The sequence below is a fragment of the Heterocephalus glaber genome, unplaced genomic scaffold (assembly GCF_053883595.1).
Source record: "Heterocephalus glaber isolate CG9 unplaced genomic scaffold, H.glaber_assembly_v1.0 deba00001481, whole genome shotgun sequence".
Classification (NCBI taxonomy): domain Eukaryota; kingdom Metazoa; phylum Chordata; class Mammalia; order Rodentia; family Bathyergidae; genus Heterocephalus; species Heterocephalus glaber.
In genome coordinates, this window is record NW_028258317.1 from 17,952,420 (window position 1) to 17,973,173 (window position 20,754).

Consider the following 20,754-nt stretch of genomic DNA (forward strand, 5'->3'; position numbering starts at 1 on the left):
CAGAAACAGACAAGGAGGGCCGAGGATTTAGCTCAGTGGTTCTGCCACCTGCCTTGCAAGCGCAAGGACCCGAATTTGATCCCCAGTACCAAAAAAAAAAAAAGAAGACAAGGAAAGAGAATGTGAAGAATTTCACAGGTTTTAGGGGCCTGACCTGGAAATGGCATACATGATCTCTGCCTATATTTCATTGCCTAGAATACAATCATGTGGTCCCATCTACATAATAGTCTGTGGAATGTATTCTGGCTGTCCAAAAGCAGCAAAAGGAAATAAATTTGTGGATGTAGCATTGTCATAGCCCCACACCCCTACTGAAAAATCTAATGACAATTTCTTATCATCTTATTGAACCTCTCAATTATATTTGACTGTGTTGACTATTCCATCATTCCTGTGGTGTGAGGCTTTCCTCTTCCAGTTGTTTTATTTATATAACTAAACATAATGTTCACCATGTGCCAGGCACTAATTGCTTCAAAACTATTAGCTCATTTAATCTTCATGACAATGAGGGTATGGTTCTATGAAGTAGGTACTTTTATTTATTCCACTTTACAGATAAGAAAACTGAGTCATAGAAAGTTTAAGTAATTTGTCCAAGATCATACAAGTAGTAGGTGGCAAAAAGCCAAGGCTTTGACCTCAGTCCAACTCCAGAGTTTCTTAATCACCACACTGTAAAACAAACAAACAAACAAACAAATTCACCACACTGTGATGCTTCTTTCCTTTGCTTAGTGACAGACCCTCTCTTCCCCCCCTCCCTGCCTATCCCTTAATTGGTGTTTTCTACAGCTCTTTTACCTCTTTACCTTATTCAATTAGCCCTCTCTATGAGATTTTATCCACTTTAAAGGTTTTAATTACCATCTTTTTTGTAGGATCCCTAGAGAGATCCATAAGCTGGGATGAGACCACACCATCTCACTGACACAGATCTTCCCTCTTAGCTGTACCATAGATAGTCATGATCTCCCCAACTCTCATCTTGTACCCTCCTCTGTCTCCCCTCTGAGGCAAAATCTAATCCCATTGCTCTCCTGCAGATAACCCTCCACTGGTTTACAAAATTTGGGTTTTTTTTGTCTTTTGACAGGGTCTCACTATGTAGTTCAAGCTGGCCTCGAACTCGCGGAGATCCTCCTGCCTCAGCCTCCTGAGTGCTGGGATTACAGCCGTGCGCCACCATGCCCGGCCAAAGCTCTCTTAAATGTCATCCTTCAGAACAGAGAATGAATTATAGGCCCTCAAAGAACCCATGCTAACCTAGCATGGTGGTGCATGCTTATAATCCCAGCATTCTAGGAGGCTAAGGCAGGAGCATTATAAATTCAAGCCTAACCCCGGCAACTTAGCAATTTATGGAGACCCTGTATCAAAAGAGGGGAGGGTGGGCTGGGGGTGTAGCTCAGTGGGAAGGCCCTGAGTTCAAAGCCCTGTATGGGGGAGGGGGGGTCCCAGTCTCTGCACTGTTGCTCTTGCAATGGGTCCAGTTTGCTGAAATGCTCTTCTCTCTTAAAACTGTTCAGCTCTGGTCAGGCCTCTGAAAAGCTGTCCCAAGTTTCTCTATCTTCTCTCTACATCTGTGCTAGTAAAGGTAGGCCCCAACAATTACGAGTCCCAGAATGGTCCACCTTCTGGGCTCGCCTGCTTTACCGAGCATTGAGCCCAAGCAGCCCACCAGCCTAAGACAGACCCATCCAGAAGACCCCAACGTGCGCAGCTGGGAGGCCGGCCCCGCCCCCTCACCTCACGTGCGTGGCGCCGCCCCACCCCTCTGAGCTCCCCACAAGGAAATGGTTCAACCGATAGAGGCGGTGCTAGAGTGCTAGGACCGTTCCGATTGGTCAGGGTGAACCATACCACGGTGGTGGCGGGGGAGGGAGTCTTGGGCACCCGGAGGCGGGCTCACAACAGTGAGAGCCGCAGCTTTGGGCCTAGGCTTACTCCAGCGCTACCCTGTGCCACTACTCCCGCAGGGATGCAGTGGGCCATGGGCCGGCGTTGGGCGTGGGTCGCGCTGCTTCTGGCTGCAGTGGCAGTGCTAACCCAGGTCGTCTGGCTCTGGCTGGGTGCGCAGAGCTTCGTCTTCCAGCGCGAAGAGATCGCGCAGCTAGCGCGGCAGTACGCCGGTGAGCCGGCTGAGGGCGGGAGAGGGGCTGCCAGCCCAGGAGCTCAGCCGAGGTTCTGAGGGCGCCGTTCCCGGGCCCAGGCCCGGAGCTGTCCCTGACCGGCGCTCCCCTGTTTCCGCCAGGTCTGGACCACGAGCAGGCCTTCTCTAAGCTGATCGTGGAGCTGCGGAGGCTGCACCCGGGCCACGTGCTGCCTGATGAGGAGCTGCAGTGGGTATTCGTGAACGCGGGCGGCTGGATGGGCGCCATGTGCCTTCTGCACGCCTCGCTGTCCGAGTACGTGCTGCTCTTCGGCACCGCCCTGGGCTCCCGCGGCCACTCGGGTCAGTCCTAGTGGAGGGTTGGACTGGGAGGCTGGGGCTGGACAGGGGTCCATTCCCTCCTTTTTGACGTTTGGCTGAGCCTTGTGATGTTGCGGACACCCTGATAGTAGGTGTCCATCTGATTATCACTTAGGCCGCTATTGGGCTGAGATCTCCGACACCATTATCTCCGGCACTTTCCACCAGTGGAGAGAGGGCACCACCAAAAGTGAGGTCTTCTACCCAGGTGAGTAAAGAGGCTTTGTCAAAGAGTGGTCCCCTCATGCTGGAATCACCCACAGCTGGAAAGGGGGTATTGGGAAGGCCTTCCTCATGGTTTCCTTCCTCCCCACCCACTTAAGCCACAAGTGGTTGATTGGAGCTGAGCTGAAGGGCCGTATTGTTTTCCTCTGTTAAAGGGAAACAGAACATAATAGCTTCCTGTCAAACATGTCTGATTTTTATCTATTTTACCCAACCAATATTCCAGCAATTGAGGACACAGTTGATAATCAGAAATGTTCTCTTACCCAAAAGATAAGACAGTTGTGTCCTTCTGTCCTTTTTTTAAATAGTAAAACAATTTACATTAAAAAGGAGAACCTTGGACTTCTAAGTGAATTTGTGGTTAAGTGTAAGCACAAAAGCATTATGATTGAAAAGCAACATTTCTCAGAAAGCCTCCCAAATCTTGATACCACCCCTCCCTACCTAGCCCAGTCCAGGCCAAGTTTACCTAAATGTCCACTTGACGTGAATGAAGTTTAAGAATGTATATTTCCATGACTCCCCTACAATAGCCCATGGCCGTGTGGGGTGGTTCTGCTTTCCACCAAGAGAGGACATGGGCCAGATGATGCCACAGAACATTTAAGGGTGATTATACGGGACTCTTTCCTCTCTAAATGGAAGACTGACTAAGCTAGTGAAGTAGGGCCTTTTCCTTTCTGGAAGCTGTGTTTTCATCTCCTACCCTTAGACAGCCTATGGTCCAGGGACCCCAACAAGAGAAGGGCAGGGCAGAGATGGCCTCCTTATATGTGTGCTCCCTGTCCCCCAGGGGAGACAGTGGTGCATGGGCCTGGTGAAGCAACGGCTGTGGAATGGGGACCAAACACATGGATGGTGGAGTATGGCCGGGGTGTCATCCCATCTACCCTGCCATTTGCACTGGCTGACACTGTCTTCAGCACCCAGGACTTCCTCACCCTCTTCTATACCCTCCGAGCCTATGCCCGAGGCCTCCGGCTTGAACTCACCACCTACCTCTTCGGCCAGGACCCTTGACCAGCCAGGCCTTGATGGAAGACCTGTGGATGGACAGGAGTGGGCAGGCCCACACACATCCACTTACTGGAGCGCATGTGCACAGGCAGGGACATACTTACTCCATGCCAATACAGAGTTCCTGCTGTGCTAGGAGGGACATATATGCTTATACATCCAGACACAGAGACCCATGGGAACAATTGGGACATACAGATGCCAAGACCTGTGTGCCCTATAGGATCAGGCACTCATACCCATCCAGAGAGGGAGCCCCCTATATACCCAGGGCAACAGTCATGTTTGAACACATATATCACAAGCTTGACTCACTAACTCAGGCCTTTCCAGAGCTTCCTGCCTGCAGTTAGGGCTCTGGAGTTAAGAATGGGGGTGGGTATAACACTGCCTCAGTCTAACTCCTCAACCTAGCAGTAATGGGGTGGAGGGAGTAGCCCTTTGGAGGCCCACTTCCCCTGCAGCTATAACGCTCTTTCCCTTTATCTTCCCTGTCCTCACCATATGCCTTATCCCCATTCCACTCCCCTGCTATGCAAGTTCTCCTGTGGCTTGTCCCTTACCCCCATCAGCTGGGGAACCAGAGGAATGTAGAAAATGCTACATCCCATCCCTGAAAATAGATGCTCTTCTATCCCGAAAAGACCTCCGTTCCTCCCTTGGGGGTGTGGTGGGAAAGTTGGCCTCCACCTTGGGTCCAAAGGTCCACCCCGGCCTAGAGAGGGCTTTTTCTGTGCGTGTGTACACACCCCATCACAGTTTCCAGACACCCTCTTGCATTCTATGTCCATCTGTCTCAATAAAGACTTGTCAAACACTTCCATTTCTCTGTGTGTCTAAGCACCAGGAAAAACTGATAACTCATGGGGGACCTCGGAGATCTCTCACTTATTGAGCAATTGAGTTAATAAGACAGTGGCTTTGGACTATAGTAGAAGTTAATTTTAAAAATTTTTTTTTGGTACGGAGATCGAACTCGGGTCCTTGAGCTTGCGCAGCAGGCAGCGAAACCACTGAGCTAAATCCCCGGCCCTAAAGAAGATGTGTTTTTCTTTTTTTGGTACTGGGGATCAAACTCGGGTCCTTGTGCTTGTGCACCAGGCAGCAAAACCACTGAGCTAAATCCCCAGCTAGAACTTTATATTTGAGTGTGCCTACCTAAGAGACTCCTTGAGCCTACAAATTATTGGACACCATCCCAGGAGATAGGGGGTTTTGGGTTGAGCCCTTAAAGTTATCATATATGATAACATCCTCTCCAACACAGTTGGGAATGTCACAATCTGAGCAACTCAGGCCAGAGTTAAGTGGTGTGTGTCTTGGCTTTACTCTGCCTGTTACAACTCTGAGAACAGTCCTGAGAATCCAGCCCTTGATGGCCACAGGGTGGCGGTGTGTGCCTACTTTTGAGCAAAAACAAAAGCATTGTCTTTTTTTTTTTTTTTTCCTGGCCTTCAATAGTATTGTTTGGTGACCCAAAGCAACAGTTCCTATACTCTGTGGTCTGCCTCCTGACCCACCATTTCTGTGGGCTCCTGGAGTGGGAAGCAGGTGAACTACCTGGTAGTATGTGAGGTAGGCTGGGCCAGGACTAGAATGAGGCAAGACAGGGGCCTAAAGTACACTCCGAAAGGTGCTATGCTTGCCTTTTTAATTTTTCTACCCTAGGCACCAAACTTGCCTCACCCTCACCCTGGCCTTCTGAGGTTAAGTAAAGCCCAGGCTTTCCCATTTCTTAGGTTTCCTAGTATTTTTAAAATGTAAGAAACATGCTTATAAAATTATGTATTTTAAATTTAGCATTTTTTTCCAGTACTGGGAATTGAACATCTTCAGCCTCCTTTTTTACTTTTTATTTTATTTTTTGCAGTACTGGGGGATTGAACCCAGGACTTTTGCACTGAGCTGCATCACCAGCCTTTTTCTTTCCTTGAGATAGGGTCTCACTAAGTTGCCCAAGTGGGACTTGAACTTGTGATCTGCCTGCCTTAGCCTCCCAGAGTGCTAGGATTACAGCCGAGCACTGGCACACCTGGTTTGTTTTTCTATTTTGAGACAGGCTTTTTCTGGATCACAAATTGTTCAGATGCTTCTGCTACAGCCTCCCAGAGTAATGGGATTATAGATGAGTGCCACCATGCCTAGCTTTTTAAATTTGATGTTCTGATGAACACAAACTACATGTATAAGCTCACTGGAAAACATCAAAAGCCTAAATATATGGCTGTGGTACTGGGTGTGGTGCAGTATACCTGTAATCCCAGCACCTGGGAGGCTGAGGCAGGAGGATCACTGAGAGTTGAAGGCCAGTTTGGACTACATAGTTCAAGGCCAACCTGAACTGCATAGTGAGACCCAATCTCAAAACAAAACAACAAAAAAATGTATTGCTCTGAACATGAAGCCCAGGCAAATTGGCCACCTTGATCACCACCTCGTTGGCTATGACAGGCAAGGGCCAATCTCTCCATCGATCCTTGGCTGCAAAGCCATGCCTCCTTGGAGGAGTCCCACCCCCACCCCATCCACCTGTTACTCAGCTCTACCTCCAGGCTTGGAGCACATAGCCATGGGGGATGCCCCAGTGACCTCTTCATCCCTCCCACAAAGAACTAGGTTCCAAGGCCCCTCCCCATCTCTTGCAAGTCTAATAGTCATTTCATAGTTCTCAGCTTTCTTATTAGTGCTGGAATTGAACCCAAGGTCTTACATGCATTTTAAGCATGCCTTCCTCCACTTAGCTATACTCCCAGCCCTAAGGCTTTTTGGACACAGGTAATCATTCTTAGGACACTATTCTGCCTTCATTGCCTCTTTTGCTGAACTTTCTTATCCCCTCAACCTCTGACCTCTTAGGATTTAGTTCTCAAATCTCTTTTCTGTTTACACCCCCTCCCAAGTAATCTCAACTATTTCATGACTAAATACTATGGTTTTTTAATCTTAAAATTTTTTTTAAAAATATATGCGGCTTTTTTTTTGGTACCGGGTATCAAACTCAGCACCTTTCGCTTTCGAGGCAAGTGGCGGAACCACTGAGCTAAATCCCTGGCAAATATGTTTCTTGACTCCTAAATCTTTATGCCTAAATCTCTTCCTATGCTCCATCTTTGGATATCTTAACTGCTTCTATCTCTACTGAACATCTTCACTTGGTTGTTTAATGGATATCTCAAACTTAAAATGTCCAAAACAAGCCAAGCACAATGATTACTCCGACTCTGCTACCTAGGAGGCTGAGGCAGAAGGATCTCAACTTCAAAGCCAGTTTGTAGCTCTGTAGTAGTTTTTTGGGGTTTTTTTTTTTGGCACCGGGGATCAAACTCAGGACCTTGCGCTTGCAAGGCAGGCGCCGGAACCACTGAGCTAAATTCCCAGCCCCTTGTAGTAGAGTTTTTGCTTACCATGAGGGAAGTCCTAGGTTTAATATACAATGATTCAGGAAGCTGAAGAGAAAGATTACAAATTTCAAGGCCAGCCTGGCAATTTAGCAAGACTGTCTCAAAATTTTAAAAGGGCTGGGGCTGGGTGTGATGGCACACACCTGTAATCCCAGCATTCAGGAGATTGAGGCAGGAGGATTGCCACTGGTTCGAGGCCAGCCTGGACTATGTAGTGAGTTCAATTTTTTTTTGAGACAAGATCTCACTGTTGTAGTTCAGGCTGGCCTTGAACTTTCAGACAGCCTCTTGCCTCAGCCTCCTAAATGCTGGGATTACAAGTGTGCAGGTGTGTGCCACCACACCCAGCTCTAGTGAGTTCAAGTGCTCAATTTGACAGCACATATTGTAGTGCTAAAATTGTAGTGAGTTCAAGGCTAGCTTGAATTACATAGCAAGACTGTGTTTCAGAAAAAAAAGAAAAAAGGTAAAAAGGGCTGGGGATGTCACTCAGTGAGAAACCACTTGCTTAGCGTGGGTTCAATCCCCAGTACAAAAAGGAAAAAAATGTCCAAAGCAAACTGATTCTCTAATCCTGTACCACCCCAATACCCTGCAGTCTTTAGTGTCTCGGTTAAGAGCACTTCCATTTACCCAGCTGCCCAGACCAAAAACCTTGGAGTCCTCTTAGACCCCTCTCATTCTCTTCCATCCTACACCGAAACCATCAACAAATCCTTAGTTTTATTTTCAAACATCCAGGCTCTAACCTTTTTTTAACCTCCACTGCTAACACGCTAGTCCAAGACACCATCACCCCTCCCTTGTCTGACTACTGCAGTTGCCACCTAACATGATCCCCATGCTTGACCCTGTTCTGAAGCCACTTTCACTTTGAGGAGACTTTCCAATGACTTCCCACCTTGTCCTGCCCTCTCACCCCCTCCACAGCCTATGCCAAGACCCATGTTACCTCTGACCAAACATCTAGGCATTCAACTATTCCGACCCAGTGGTCTCCTTGTATCTCTTCCTATGCTTCTTCCACTTCAGGTTATTTGCACTGGCTGTTCTGACTTCAAGTTTCTTCATATAGCTCCTATCCTCCCCTCTTTCAATTCTTGCTCAGTGAATTCTTTTTTTTTTCCCCCTCAGTGAATTCTTAACATTTAAGCAACACCATCCCTTCTGGGTTTTTTGTTTTGTTTTTTGGTTCTGGTTTTTTGGGGGGGGGGTTTGGGTTTTTTGGTACTGGGGATTGAACTCCGGTCCTTGCGCTTGCGAGGCAGGTGGCAGGACCACTGAGCTAAATCCCCGGCCCTGGTGCTGGGCTTTAAACCCAGGGCCTCATACATGCTGGGCAAGTACTCTATGACTGAGCTGCACCTCCAGCTCCCTCCACAAAGTTGGTTTTGGGTTTTTTTGTTGTCGTTGTTTTTGTTTTTCAGTACCAAGGATTGAACTCAAGACCTTGCATTTGTGAGGCAGGCATGGTGCCACTGAGCTAAATCCCCTGCCCTATGAAATTTTTTATATTCCTCCCATCAAGAGGTGAATCCTAATTTCCTTCCTTTTGAGTTTGGGCTAGACTTAGTTATATACTTTAACAAATGATATACATGTATTTCAGAAATGACAGTGTGTGACTTCCTCTAAGCCATAAAAATACTATTGCCTCTTTAGTTTCTTTTGGATCACTTCGGGGAAACCTAACTTCCTTGTCAGAAGGACACACAACCAATCCTATGTAGAGGTGCATGTGGGGAAAAACAGGGCTTCTGCCCGTAGCTTTGTGGATGAACTGTCTTGGAAGTGGCTCCTTCCACCCCAGTCAAGACTTCAGATGACTGCAACATTGGCCAGTATTTTTACCACAGCCTCATAAGAGGGCTGGGGATTTAGCGCAGTGGCACCATGCCTGCCTTACAAGCGCAAGGTCCCAAGTTCAATTCCAGGTACCAAAAGAAAAAAAAAGAAACTTAGAGAAAAGTCCTTCAATCCCCAGAACCAGAAAGAAAAAAGAAAAAGAAAATCCAACTCCTAATAGGCAACAAATCAGAACCACCCCATTAGGCAACTTTTTTTCTCTTTTTGTTTTTCAAGAGAGGGTCTTGCTTTGTAGTTCAGGCTGGCCTGAACTCACAGTGTTCCTCCTGCCCAGCCTCCTGAAAGGATTACAAGTGAGCATTACCACACCTAGCTTAACCCACTCTTGAATCTCAAAAAATGAGAAATAAGATTGTGTGTGTGTGTGTGTGCATGCATGCATGCGTGTGTGCACGTGCGCTTTTCCAGCAGTGGGAATTGAACCCAGGGCCATCATAATGAACTGCAACAATACATCCGTAGCCCTTTTTTAATTTTTAATTTTGAGATAGGATCTCTCTGAGATGCACAGGCTAAACTCAAACTTGCAATCCTGGCTCAGACTCCCAAGTAGCTAGGATTAGAGGTATGCACCACTGTGCCAAGCTATGTTTGTTGTTTTAAGCTTCTAAGCTTGGGGATAATTTGTTACACAGCAGTAAATAACCAGTATACCCTCCCCGTTCTATCCCTCCCAACCCAGCCGTATTTCCCACATGGTACATATCACCATCTGACACAATTGTATTTTTCCCACTAGATTTATGCCATTTTTTTTCTATATCCAACAGTAACTGGCATAAAGTGGATACTCAATAAATATGTGTTTGATGAATGAAGCATTGGCTTCTGGAGATCTAGGTCAGTCTGTCTGTCTTTGTCTCTGTGAGGACTGGCAGCAGACTATGCGTGTGGATATGAGGAGCAGCCTTTTCTTTTTACAGATGAAGAGAGAGAAAAATCAGGTTCCCCTCAGGCTATTCCTCTCCCTCAGTCCTTAACACTTACAGTCCTCCTGGCCCAGACTCTAAAAGTGGTTTACTGTTACTTTACTTTTTTTGTGGTGGTCATGGTGGTGGTGGTGGTGGTGGTGGTACTGGGATTGAGCCCAGTGCCTTTGCACTGAGCTACATTCCCAGCCCTTTTTATTTTTTATTTTGAGATAAAATCTCAATAAATTGCTATGTTGCCCAGGCACTTCTCCTGCCTCAGCCTCCCAGAGTGCTGGGACTATAGGCATGTGCCACCATGCCCAGCGTGATTCCATTAATTAATTAATTAATTAACTTAGTTATTTATTTTGTGGGGAAGGGTAGCTGCCCCCTCCTCTCTCCTCCACCCCAAAATCTTTTTTAAAAGTAACCTACAAACTCTCAAAACTAGAATTCTCCCATGCCAATTCCTACCTTTCCAGGAATTTTACATCTCTCCAGGAACCTCTGAGCAGCCAAAAGCTGGGGGAAAGGGACATAATCAGGACAGCAGAGGTTTGCAGGGTCTACCTCTGCCCCAAGGCATGACATCTACCTCTGCTGGTTCACCTGTTCTCCCCTCCTGGGCCAGGGTTGGCTCTGCTCCAGGAGAACTCACATCAAACAGCCACCTTAGGACCGGGGATTTAGCTCAGTGGTTTCACTGCCTGCTTCGCAAGCTCAAGGACCCGAGTTCTATCTCCGGTACAAAAAAAAACAAACCAGCCACCTCGAAGGGGGCATCAGGTTAAAGGTAGTTGGGGCACCAAAGATAGGGGGGTGCTCTCCAGCTGTGAGGTTAGATATCTAAGGTGAGGGACACTGAGCCTCAGGGTTGGTAGGGATAGGCCATAGAGGACAAGGACTTAGTGCTGCAGCAGGAACTGCAGAAAGGTGGAGACTGGAGCCAGGGAGAGCAAGGAGTGACATCCAACATGAGATTCTGGTGAGATGAGCTGGTGGTCTGGGCTAGGATAAACTGAAGCCAAAAAGAGTGAATTGATTGGGAAAGAGTGAGGGAAGAGAAAATAGAGGAATGGTGGCCCTGGGACTTCATGCCTCACCAGCCGTGAGGTTAGAGGATGATCAGTGGTGTAGCAAGATATGGCACAGTTGTACACCCATGCCAGTGTCCCCCACCATGGACACTTGCTATTCACTCACCTTAGGGTGGTCCTCATACCTTTCATAAATAGGTCCATACTGGGGAAGTATGAGGGTGCCTGAAAAGAGTAGGGTTCTGGATGCTTAGAAGGGAAATTGTGGCCTGCCTCTCAGAACCTCCAAAAAGAGAACAGGATCTGGGCGATAGGGTACAGTAGGCCCAAAGCAGTACCTCCAGCGGGGGTCTGGAGATAACAGATGTGGAAGTCAAGCACACATGAGTGGAGAATGTGTGAAGATAGGCAAAATGCTGATCACTGAAACAGTGATGAGTACCTGAGGTTCATTATACTCTAATTTCTGCATGTTTGGAAATAGCCACAATAGAATGTCAAAGGAAGCTGAGCATGGTGGTACAAACCTGCAGTCCCAGCAGCTGGGAATGCTGAGGCAGGAAGATCACAACTTTGAACCCAGCCCGGACAATTTAGTGAGAACCTATCTTGTAATCTAAAATTCTTGAAAAGGGCTAGGGGTAAAGCTCAGTGGTAGGGTGCATCTGGGTTCAATTCCCAGCACCAAAAATTAATGAATAATAAAAATGAATGTCAAGAAAAAATTTAAAAGACAAAAGCTTATGCTGCCGTATATCTGTGTATGTGGCGTGTGTGCACTGCTATGGGTGTACAGTCAGCTCAGAGACCTCTGACTCTACCATGAGTCCGCTGCCTTATGCATGTACACCTGTGTGCAAACTGCAGCACACACAGAGGTGAGGACAGGGCAGGTGGGCAGGGCAGGAAGAGAAGCTTCTATTCCAGCTAGGTTCCACACTCACCCCAGCATTTGCAGCATGATTCTCGTAGTCACCAGCTGCCCAAGCCATTGGCACTGTAATGACCTGCAACAAGAGTGTGTGACTGGGCAGCTGTGTGTCTAAACTTGTGGCAGGATGTGTTGGTGCGAGAACGCAGCTGTGTGTGAATAATCAGCAGTGAGTGCAGTGTGCGTAGGGGGCATGACTTGGGGGGCTGGGCGGGCCCTTGGTCCACAGTCCAGGTGTGGTGTGCTCCTCACTCTACCTCGAAGGATTCCCAGTAACTCTCTAGCGCCCCCTCTCCCTGAGTCTGGCTGTAGGGAAGGTGGGAGACACCTGTTGGGGGGCTCAGAGGGGCAGAGCCCGCGGGGAGTCTCCCCCTCCGCCCCCACAAGCTGTGCCCGCCTCGGGTCCCGCCCCCGCGACCGCAGCCCGCAGAGCAGCCAGAGGAGCGCGAGGAGGCAGAAGCGCACCGCGGGGACCCAGAGCGGACAGAGCCGAGGCAGAGCCGCCTGGGAGGCGGGCGGAGCAGAGAGGCCGCCGTGGAGACACCGGGGGCAACGGGCCGCGCCAGGCAGGTGAGTGCGGCTGTGAGGCACCAGGAGCGGGGTGCAGGGACCCTGCCGCCCCCGGCCGTCCGGTGCGTTCCCGGGCTCTGCTTTCGCTCTCTATCGCCGCATCTCCCCTGCCTCTCTGCCCTCTCTCTCTATCCGTTGTTCCCTCTCTGTGCCCCTCTATTTTCCGACTCTTGCCCTGTCTCTACCTAATATCTCTCTTCTGTCTCTGCCTCTCGCTGCGTCGTTAGTCTTTCCCTGTCTCTCTCAACCCGTCTCTTTATTTGTCTCTCTCTGCCTCGTGTCTCTGTGACTGGCCTCCTTGGACTGCCTGTCACTTAGGTCTTTCGTCTTTTGATCCTCTCTCTTACCCTCCTTCTCTACCCAGTATCTCTATCAGTCTCATCTTTCCCTTTCTCTGTCTCTCTACTCTTGCCTCTGCCTGGAATCTCAGTCTTTCTCCACCTTAGTCCCTCTCAATCTCTGTTTCTCTCCACCTCTGTCTCTGCTTGTCCCAGCTCTCTCTTTACCTCTGCATTTCCTTGACAATGTCTCTCATATTCATTCTCATTCACATTCATTTTCATTCTCTCATATTCTCTCTCTCTTTTTCTGTGTCTCTCTGTCTCTCCCTCTCTCTCCCTATCTCCTACCTGTCTCCTCGTCCCTGTCACCCTCTCTTATTTGCTAAGCTTCCGCCATGTCCTCAGTCACTGGCTATTTCTGATTCCCCGGGTCTGGTCCCTGACTCTTCTCTTCTTTTTAGCTCTCTGTCTCTCCATCTCTGGCATAGCTATCTTTCTGCCCTTTCCTTATGACCCCCCTTGTGTCCCTGAATCCATGACCACCTCCCTTGTGCTGGGAGATGTGGGGACAGCAATACCCAGCACCCATAATTCTCTTCCCCACAGGCAGCCCTTTCCTCGGGGCCCCGCCTGGTACCAGGGGCCCCCCCAGCAGGGGGACTGCGCCTGGAAGCTGTAATGGAGGCCCTGCAGAGGCAGCAGGCAGCTCGGCTGGCCCAAGGGGTGGGTCCATTGGCCCCTCCTCACCCTCCACTGCCACCAAGGCCTCCCCTGCCTGGCCCCCGGACCCTGAAGGCTCCTGAGGGGGCCTTGGGTGAGGTTGGGGCTGAGGAAGAGGAGGATGCTGAAGAGGATGAGGAAGAGGAGGAAGCTGGAACAGAGGAGGAGGTGGCTGAGGAGAGTTGTCCAGGGGCCCGGGGCCCCAGCTCACCTACCACCCAGCCTCCTGGACCCCATCCCCATGAGTGGACCTATGAGGAACAGTTCAAGCAGGTAGGACCCCCTCCCCAACTGTCAGGCCTTCCCCCCTTCCTCCCCTCCAGGCAAAAGCAAAGCTAGGTAATCAGTAGTCCACCCATCCCCACTGCCCTCTGCAGGATGGAAAGATACAGAGACCTAGGGAGAGAGCTAGTGGGAAAACTAGATGATAGTGATAAGGTGACAGAGACACCCAGATCTGCAGAAACTGCATAGGATGCACTAAGAGGCACAGGAGATGCCCAGAAACATGGAGATTGACAAATTGGAGGCCACTAGTGAGGCCGGAAGGAAAGTGAGACAGGTGTAGGAGCCTTTGAGCGAGGGGGATCTGGAGCCTTGTGAGTCCAGTGCCAGTACCACCCCACCTGCCCTCTCACACATCAAGTTATAAGGACCAGTGGGAGTGTCGTGGGCTGTCTACCTTGTCTTTGGAAGCAAGATATTGATTCTGCTTCCTTAGCAGGCTGGTACATCCCTCCTCTTTCCTGTCAAACCACTTCCCCAACCCTGGCCTAAGTTCCATGGATGACAGTTTCCAGTCTGTATTTCCACCTAGCAGCTGCAGTATCTCTGTGCAACTAGGAATGACAAGACCTTATTCACAAGACTTTCATTCAAGTTTTTCCCTGTGAAGCCCTCCTAGGTGTTATGCTAAGGATACTAGTCACTATGAAGGTGTTACTCAGGGCTGAGACTTCAGGTGTGCTATTCTGGCAGTGTTACTCACTGGGTGTTGGTTTTGAGTATTTTCCAGAATTTTTAATCTGTGGCTAATACTCTGGGGCATTAGTATAACACTGAGAGTATTACTCAAGGCCCTGATACTCGAGATATGGTTCTAGTGACTCTCCTGTCTATAATTCTGGGGCATATTACCTGGTAAATATAGGTATTATTTGTAAGTGTCCACTGGAGACTTACGGTCCAGTGTTGTGGGAATGTGGCTATAAAGGTAGGTCTCATGAGTTTGTTATTCACAGGTGATTTTCACTCTGAGAGTTCTTACTGGGGGTTGGAGTGTTACTCAGAGATTGTTACTGTGGGTCAGTGACTCCATTACTCTGGTGATTGTTCATCTTAGATTTGGGAGGTGCTTCTGAGGTGGGACTCCAGGTGACTGGGAAGGGGTGGGATGACCAATAGGTCCTGAGTGGCATGTGGTGGTCAGTGTCTTTGTGGCAGCTTCTGTAGTAGGCAGGACAACTGCCTCTAGAAGGAGATCAGACCAAGCCTCAATCCAGGAGCTCCCGAGCATCCTCCTTGCCCCTCACCCACCTGTCCCTGGCATACAGGGATGCGAACAGCATGAAGCCCTTGCACAGATGAATGAGATTAAATGTGTGCCTCACATAAACATGTCAGTCCTTAATACAAAGCACAGCCCTACTGGGCTTCCTCCTGAGTTTCTCCGTCTCCCCTCAGGGTAGGTTAAGACTCTCCCCTGGAGTCTCAGGCTGAGGTGCCCTAGCTCCTTCCTACTTCTTCCCATATTTTCCAGGTGGGTGGTTTGAATTATGCACCACTAATGAGTAGGGGACTGGGGTGTTTCTGTGTCCATTAGAAAAATGCACCCTACCTGCCCCCTAGTGGGTGAGTTTAATGCCAGGGAGTCCACATTCAGACCCTATTCAGTCCTTCAGTAGGGACCTATGTTCAGGTTACAGCCTGAACTGGGGCCCCAAGTGGGTGGGGGTCAGTGGAGCTGGAGAGTGACTCTGATCCTTCCCCAGCTGTATGAGCTTGATGCAGACCCCAAGAGGAAGGAATTTCTGGATGACCTGTTTAGCTTCATGCAGAAGAGGGGTGAGTGAGGTGATTGGGGAAGGATCCTGTAATTGCCCCTACGTAAGGTTTGAGGAAAGGAGACACCAGGGTGTAGTTCCCAGGTGGGGTCCTCTCCCTGGAAGCCTGAGGTTGGCAGCACCTATCCTTTGGGCCCTCAATAGCATCTTTAACCTCTGACCCTGCCCCCCTTCTCCACCCTGGGATTAATTAGTGGCCAGCCCACTGGCAGGTTAATGAGTGTGGGATCAATTGGGAGTATGGAAGTGGGAACTGGTTGGGGGGATGGCTTGGAGTGGGAGGGTCCCAAGTCTGGAGGGCTGGGAATGCCTTGGTACTCTATTGGTGGGCCCTTTCTCCACCTTGTCTCCCCTCAATTTTCCCTTGCTTGCTTTCCATGTGCTCTATAGCAGGAAGGACTGGGTTTATGCTGAAGGAAGGACTTCATAAGGGCTGGGCTGGGGACCATGTCAGTTGGGGCAGTGGAGGAGAAGGAATTCCTTCCCAGGAATCTCAAAGCAAGAAGAGAATGGAAGAAGGGTCCAGGAGGGGATCAGGGTGGGTGGCAGTCCATCACTTCGGTTTCTCCCCAGATTCATGGGACTGAACACTGACTCATTATCTCTCTCTACAAAGCTAATTAACTCACTCAGAGCGAAGCCTGATAAGCTGCTAATTAACTGGCTGCACTGCACCCCCTCCCTTGGTGCAGCTGCTGGTACAAGTCTCCCTGGGCCAGCATCCCTTTCTGGTCCCTTCCTTCCCAGGGACCCTTGGTGGGGTTCCAGGTCCTCTTGCTTCCCAGGGAAGCTTAGGCATTGTGGCCCCAGTGTCCCTCCCTGCCCCTTCTTTGGTGTTTCTGCTCCACTAAGAATGTTGGGATAGTCTGAACTGATCCCAGCTCTGCCCACACCCCTGGCTCTGCCTCCCTCAGTCCCTTCCTCCCTCTCTCCATTCAGCTGCAGGGGGAGGGGGCATCCCATGGGACCAATAATTTCCCCCCATTAATCAGGCCGCAGCTAATTGTTCGGGTCCAAAGGCAGCGGTGGAAGGGGACAGGATCGGTAAGGAATTAACTGGGGCCCATCGCTCAGCGGAGACAGGCCCCTTTGTCAGGACTGGCTGGCGGGGGTGGTGCAGGCTGCAGAGTTGGTGGGCCCAGGCAGGAGTTGATTCTTATCCTCCATCCCCAAGCCTCAAGCAGCCACTGAGGGCTGCTGTTTAGGGAAATCGGCTCTTCAGCACTATCCGGAAGTTCATCCTATAGCCTACCCCAGGATTCAACAAAGTAAAACTTTCTGGTCAAATTCAGGCTCCTTTGAGATAATAAAAAGTAGTTTTGTTTGTTTGTTTGTTTGGCGGTACTGTATATGGAACCAGGGCCTTGTGCATGCTTGGCAAACACTCTACCACTGAGCTACACCCTCAGACCTTTTTATTTTCTTTTCAGATAGGGTGTCTATAACTTACAATTGTCCTGCCTCAGCCTACCCAATTGCTGAGGTTATAGGTGTGCACCCACCATGCCCAGATTAAGAATGGTTTTTACATACATAGAAAATAGAATTGAAAGAGGAATAACTTTCAGGACCGGGGATTTAGCTCAGTGGTTTCACTACCTGCTGCGCAAGCGCAAGGACCTGAGTTCAATCCCCAGTACCCCCCCCCCAAAAAAAGAGGAATAATTTACAGATGTGTGAGATTCGAATTTCAGCCAGGCATGATGGTGCATGGCTATAATCCAACATTTGGAAGGTTGAGGCAGGAGGATTGGAGTGAGTCCAAGGTCAGTCTGGGCTACATAGTGAGACCCTGTCTCAAAAACCAAAACCAAAACAAAACAAAAAATTCAAATTTCAGAGCATGTAAATAAAATTTTATTGGAATATAGCCTGGCTCATTTCTTCCCTTAAGCATCTTCTAGGGCTGCTTCAGGCTACAATTATAGAACTGGGTAGTTGTGACAGATACTGTGTGGTTTGCAGAGCCTACACAGTACCACCTGTCCCTTTACAAAGTAAGTTTGGTGACCCCTGGTTGAGCCTCGTCCTTCCTGCTACGATGTTGATCCTGAAGGTTCTGTGGGCCTCTGCCTGTAACCCCACCTCCCCATCCCTTCCTCCTTTCCTCCTTTCTCTGGGGTTCTGCCATACATACCCAAGTTTCTGCAGGCATCCAACTCCTTCATTCACTGGTGATGTCTTAAGGGCCTTAATGTGCTGACTGTCTGGCTACTCCCCATCAGGGACACCAGTGAACCGCGTGCCCATTATGGCGAAGCAGGTGCTGGATCTCTATGCGCTGTTTCGCCTGGTGACAGCTAAGGGCGGTCTGGTGGAAGTCATCAACCGAAAGGTGTGGCGGGAAGTCACGCGCGGCCTCAGTTTGCCCACCACCATCACCTCCGCAGCCTTCACTCTTCGCACCCAGTGAGGCGGGGTGGAGGGATGAGGGGGTGTGGATGTGGGGGGGGGGGGGGCGGATGGGATGTGGGACTTGATCAAGGGGTCCTGCCTCCCACCTCCCCCCATCCGCCCCTACAGGTACATGAAGTACCTGTACCCATATGAATGCGAGACGCAGGCGCTCAGCTCCCCGGGAGAGCTTCAGGCGGCCATAGACAGCAATCGGCGCGAGGGCCGGCGCCAGGCTTACACCGGCGCGCCGCACTTCGGCTTGGCGGGCCCGCCCCCTCGGGCTGCTGCGGGCCCCGCCTCTGGCCCTGGCTCTGCCCGACCTGCCCTCCCGGCCGGCACCGCCCTTGTCCCTAGCTCTGCGGCAGGCCTGCCAGTACACGCGTGCGCCCAGCTGAGCCCGAGCCCTATTAAGAAAGGTGCGAGGGGAGAGGGGTGGAAGTTTAAGGGGCGCTCAAGGTCAGTGCAGGCACCGAAGTATAAGAAACATTAAAATGTAGAAACCTTGAGATCTGGGAGGCATTGTGATATGAAAATAGCAACCTCAGACGGGGTGCTGAAGTTTGGGTATTGCTACGTATAGGCCTTCTGAGGTTTGGGGCCAATAAAGCCTTAAGAGGTCTAGGTTAGGAAAAGGTCCTTTACCCATAGCAGCTTCACTCCACACCTGACCAACCAGGGCTCCTATTTGCATGTGGTTTGTACCTCTTGTGACTTAAATTACTTAGCAACCAAGAACAGGGAAATCTCCCAGATTCTCTTAGACCAACCTAAACATAAACCTAGACATATGTATTGTCCCTTGGAATTTTACACCTTCAAAGCCTCCAGGCTGGGGCTCTGGAAGGAAAAAACTATAGAAGCTGCTTGAAGTTGCTGTGAGAGCTTGAGTGATCTCCTTCAGTCTCCCAGGCCTGGGGGAGAACCAAACACAACAACAGGTTGACCTAGCCTTTTGTGGTGGCACACGCCTGTAATGCCAGCACTCAGGAGGCTGAGGCAGGAGGATTGCCTCAAGTTCGAGGCCAGCCTGGGCTACATAGTGAGCTCAAGGATAGCCTGAACTATAGAGCGAGACCTTGTCTCAAAAAAGCAAAAACCAGGCCAGGGGATTTAGCTCAGTAGTTCTGGCACCTGCCTCGCAAGGTCAAGGTCCCAAGTTCAATCCCCAGTACCAAAACAAAACAAGTTGACCTAAGGAGGCAGAGGAGCTGAGTGATCTGTTCTTCCAGAGGAAAGCGGAATTCCCACCCATCGTCTGGCACTACCTGTGGGCCTTACCTTGGGACCTGTACGGAAGAAGATGGCACCAGAGGAGCCTCCAGAGAAGAGAGCTGTGCTCATGGGCCCCATGGACCCATCTCGACCTGGTGCACCCCCTAGTTTCCTATCCCGTGCCAAGATTCCCCTGAGGGGTGAGGAGGGGCTTGTTGGTGAGGGGGTTTCCAGCGTGTGCATTGAGGGAGGGTAGACCCATCACCTAATAGATGCTGGAAGTGGGCAGACAGATCCTTCTGTAGACAACTGTGTTTAACAGGTATGGAGTTGAAGTAGAATGGGGGCTGTCTATAGGAATGGAGGGGGTGTGTCTAAGTCTGAAGCCTGATTCCCCAAAATGACTTCCTTGCCCCCTCCTGGACAGAAGAGCAGCTGGATGAGCCCCTCAATCTGGCAGGCAGTGGCATCAGCAGTATCAACATGGCACTAGAGATCAACGGGGTGGTCTACACTGGTATGGGTACTGCAGGTTGTCTACACTGGCATGGAGTCGGGTATTTAGTCTGGCATGGGGACTTTAGACTTTTTCTACTAGCATGAGGTTCAGAGATATCTGAATTTGCATGGCTACAGGTTCAGAGGATGGCTCCCTTGGCATGGGTTAAAGGGGGTAATCTGTAAGGCATGGGGTTTAAGGCATGGCCTTTGTGGCATGTTTACCATGTAATGTTTGGCTTGTCATGGGCCTATGTATCAGTGTATTTCTTATTTACCTGTTTGAGGGTATCTACACTGGCATAGGAATCTCTCACTGGCCTGAGGGGCTTCTTCTTATTGGTTTGTGGCAAGGGTGTGTGTGTGTGTGGTGTTCTGGCAATCAGAACACTTACATTTTTTTCCCTTTTTCTGTTCTGTGCCCCACCCTCTCCTGCTTTTGTTTGCCTTTTACCATCTTCTCCCCTTTTCGCCAGGCATCCTCTTTGCCCGTCGCCAGCCTGTAACAGCTTCCCAGGGTCCAACCAACCCTGCACCCCCACCCTCTACAGGGCCCCCTGCCAACCCCTTGCCCTGAGAGCTCCTACTGAGAACTAAGTCAGCCCCATTTCTAGGGGGCAGGGAGCACCTTCTCACCTGATTCTTTCAAGATGCCCACTCTGGGACCCAACCCTGATTGTTACTGCACCCACCTCCCTGCTAAAGATTTTACTTTGATGTTTTATCTACCTCATTGTAAAAGGAGGGTACCTCCTCCCTGGCCAATTCCAGCAGCATCTACCAAAGAATTCTTTCCCAAGCCACTCTTATCATCTCCTCATATGCCCCCTGTGTCAATGTCATCTATGGCACCCTACTTTTTTGAGCCAACCCTGTTTCCCTTCAGGAGCCAGGTGGCAGGTTGGAGTGTTATGAAGGAGATATCCCTTGGGTCACATTTGGAAAATAAAGTTGTGATCCCTTCCTCTTCAGTGCCTTCTCTTTTTGTTTGGGTCTGGGAGGTGGGAATTATATGGTACACAGGCAGTGTTAGGCCAGAAGTTCTTACAAGTGAAGGCAGAGTTCCATGAGAAAGTTCCATGAGAAATAGAAATTACTTGAATCAGACTGCTTGAGTTTAAATCCTGATTCTTCACCATAGTGCCT

At 49.8% G+C, this 20,754-nt stretch overlaps 2 protein-coding genes across 2 annotated transcripts; both read left to right on the plus strand.

Moving 5' to 3' along the window:
* Window positions 1–1,867: 1,867 nt before the first annotated feature.
* On the plus strand, window positions 1,868–4,538 carry Sigmar1 (sigma non-opioid intracellular receptor 1). Its single transcript, XM_004838438.4, has 4 exons — window positions 1,868–2,135; window positions 2,258–2,458; window positions 2,592–2,684; window positions 3,498–4,538. Exons 1-4 carry the CDS (start codon window positions 1,985–1,987, stop codon window positions 3,722–3,724), a joined length of 672 nt encoding a protein of 223 aa, XP_004838495.1. The 5' UTR covers window positions 1,868–1,984; the 3' UTR covers window positions 3,725–4,538.
* Window positions 4,539–4,694: 156 nt separating this feature from the next.
* On the plus strand, window positions 4,695–20,579 carry Arid3c (AT-rich interaction domain 3C). The gene is made up of 8 exons (XM_004838441.4): window positions 4,695–12,437; window positions 13,325–13,711; window positions 15,430–15,502; window positions 17,727–17,910; window positions 18,025–18,314; window positions 19,128–19,310; window positions 19,538–19,627; window positions 20,085–20,579. The coding sequence occupies exons 2-8, from the start codon at window positions 13,397–13,399 to the stop codon at window positions 20,183–20,185; spliced, it is 1,236 nt and encodes a 411-aa protein (XP_004838498.2). The 5' UTR covers window positions 4,695–12,437; window positions 13,325–13,396; the 3' UTR covers window positions 20,186–20,579.
* The last annotated feature ends 175 nt before the right edge of the window (window positions 20,580–20,754 follow it).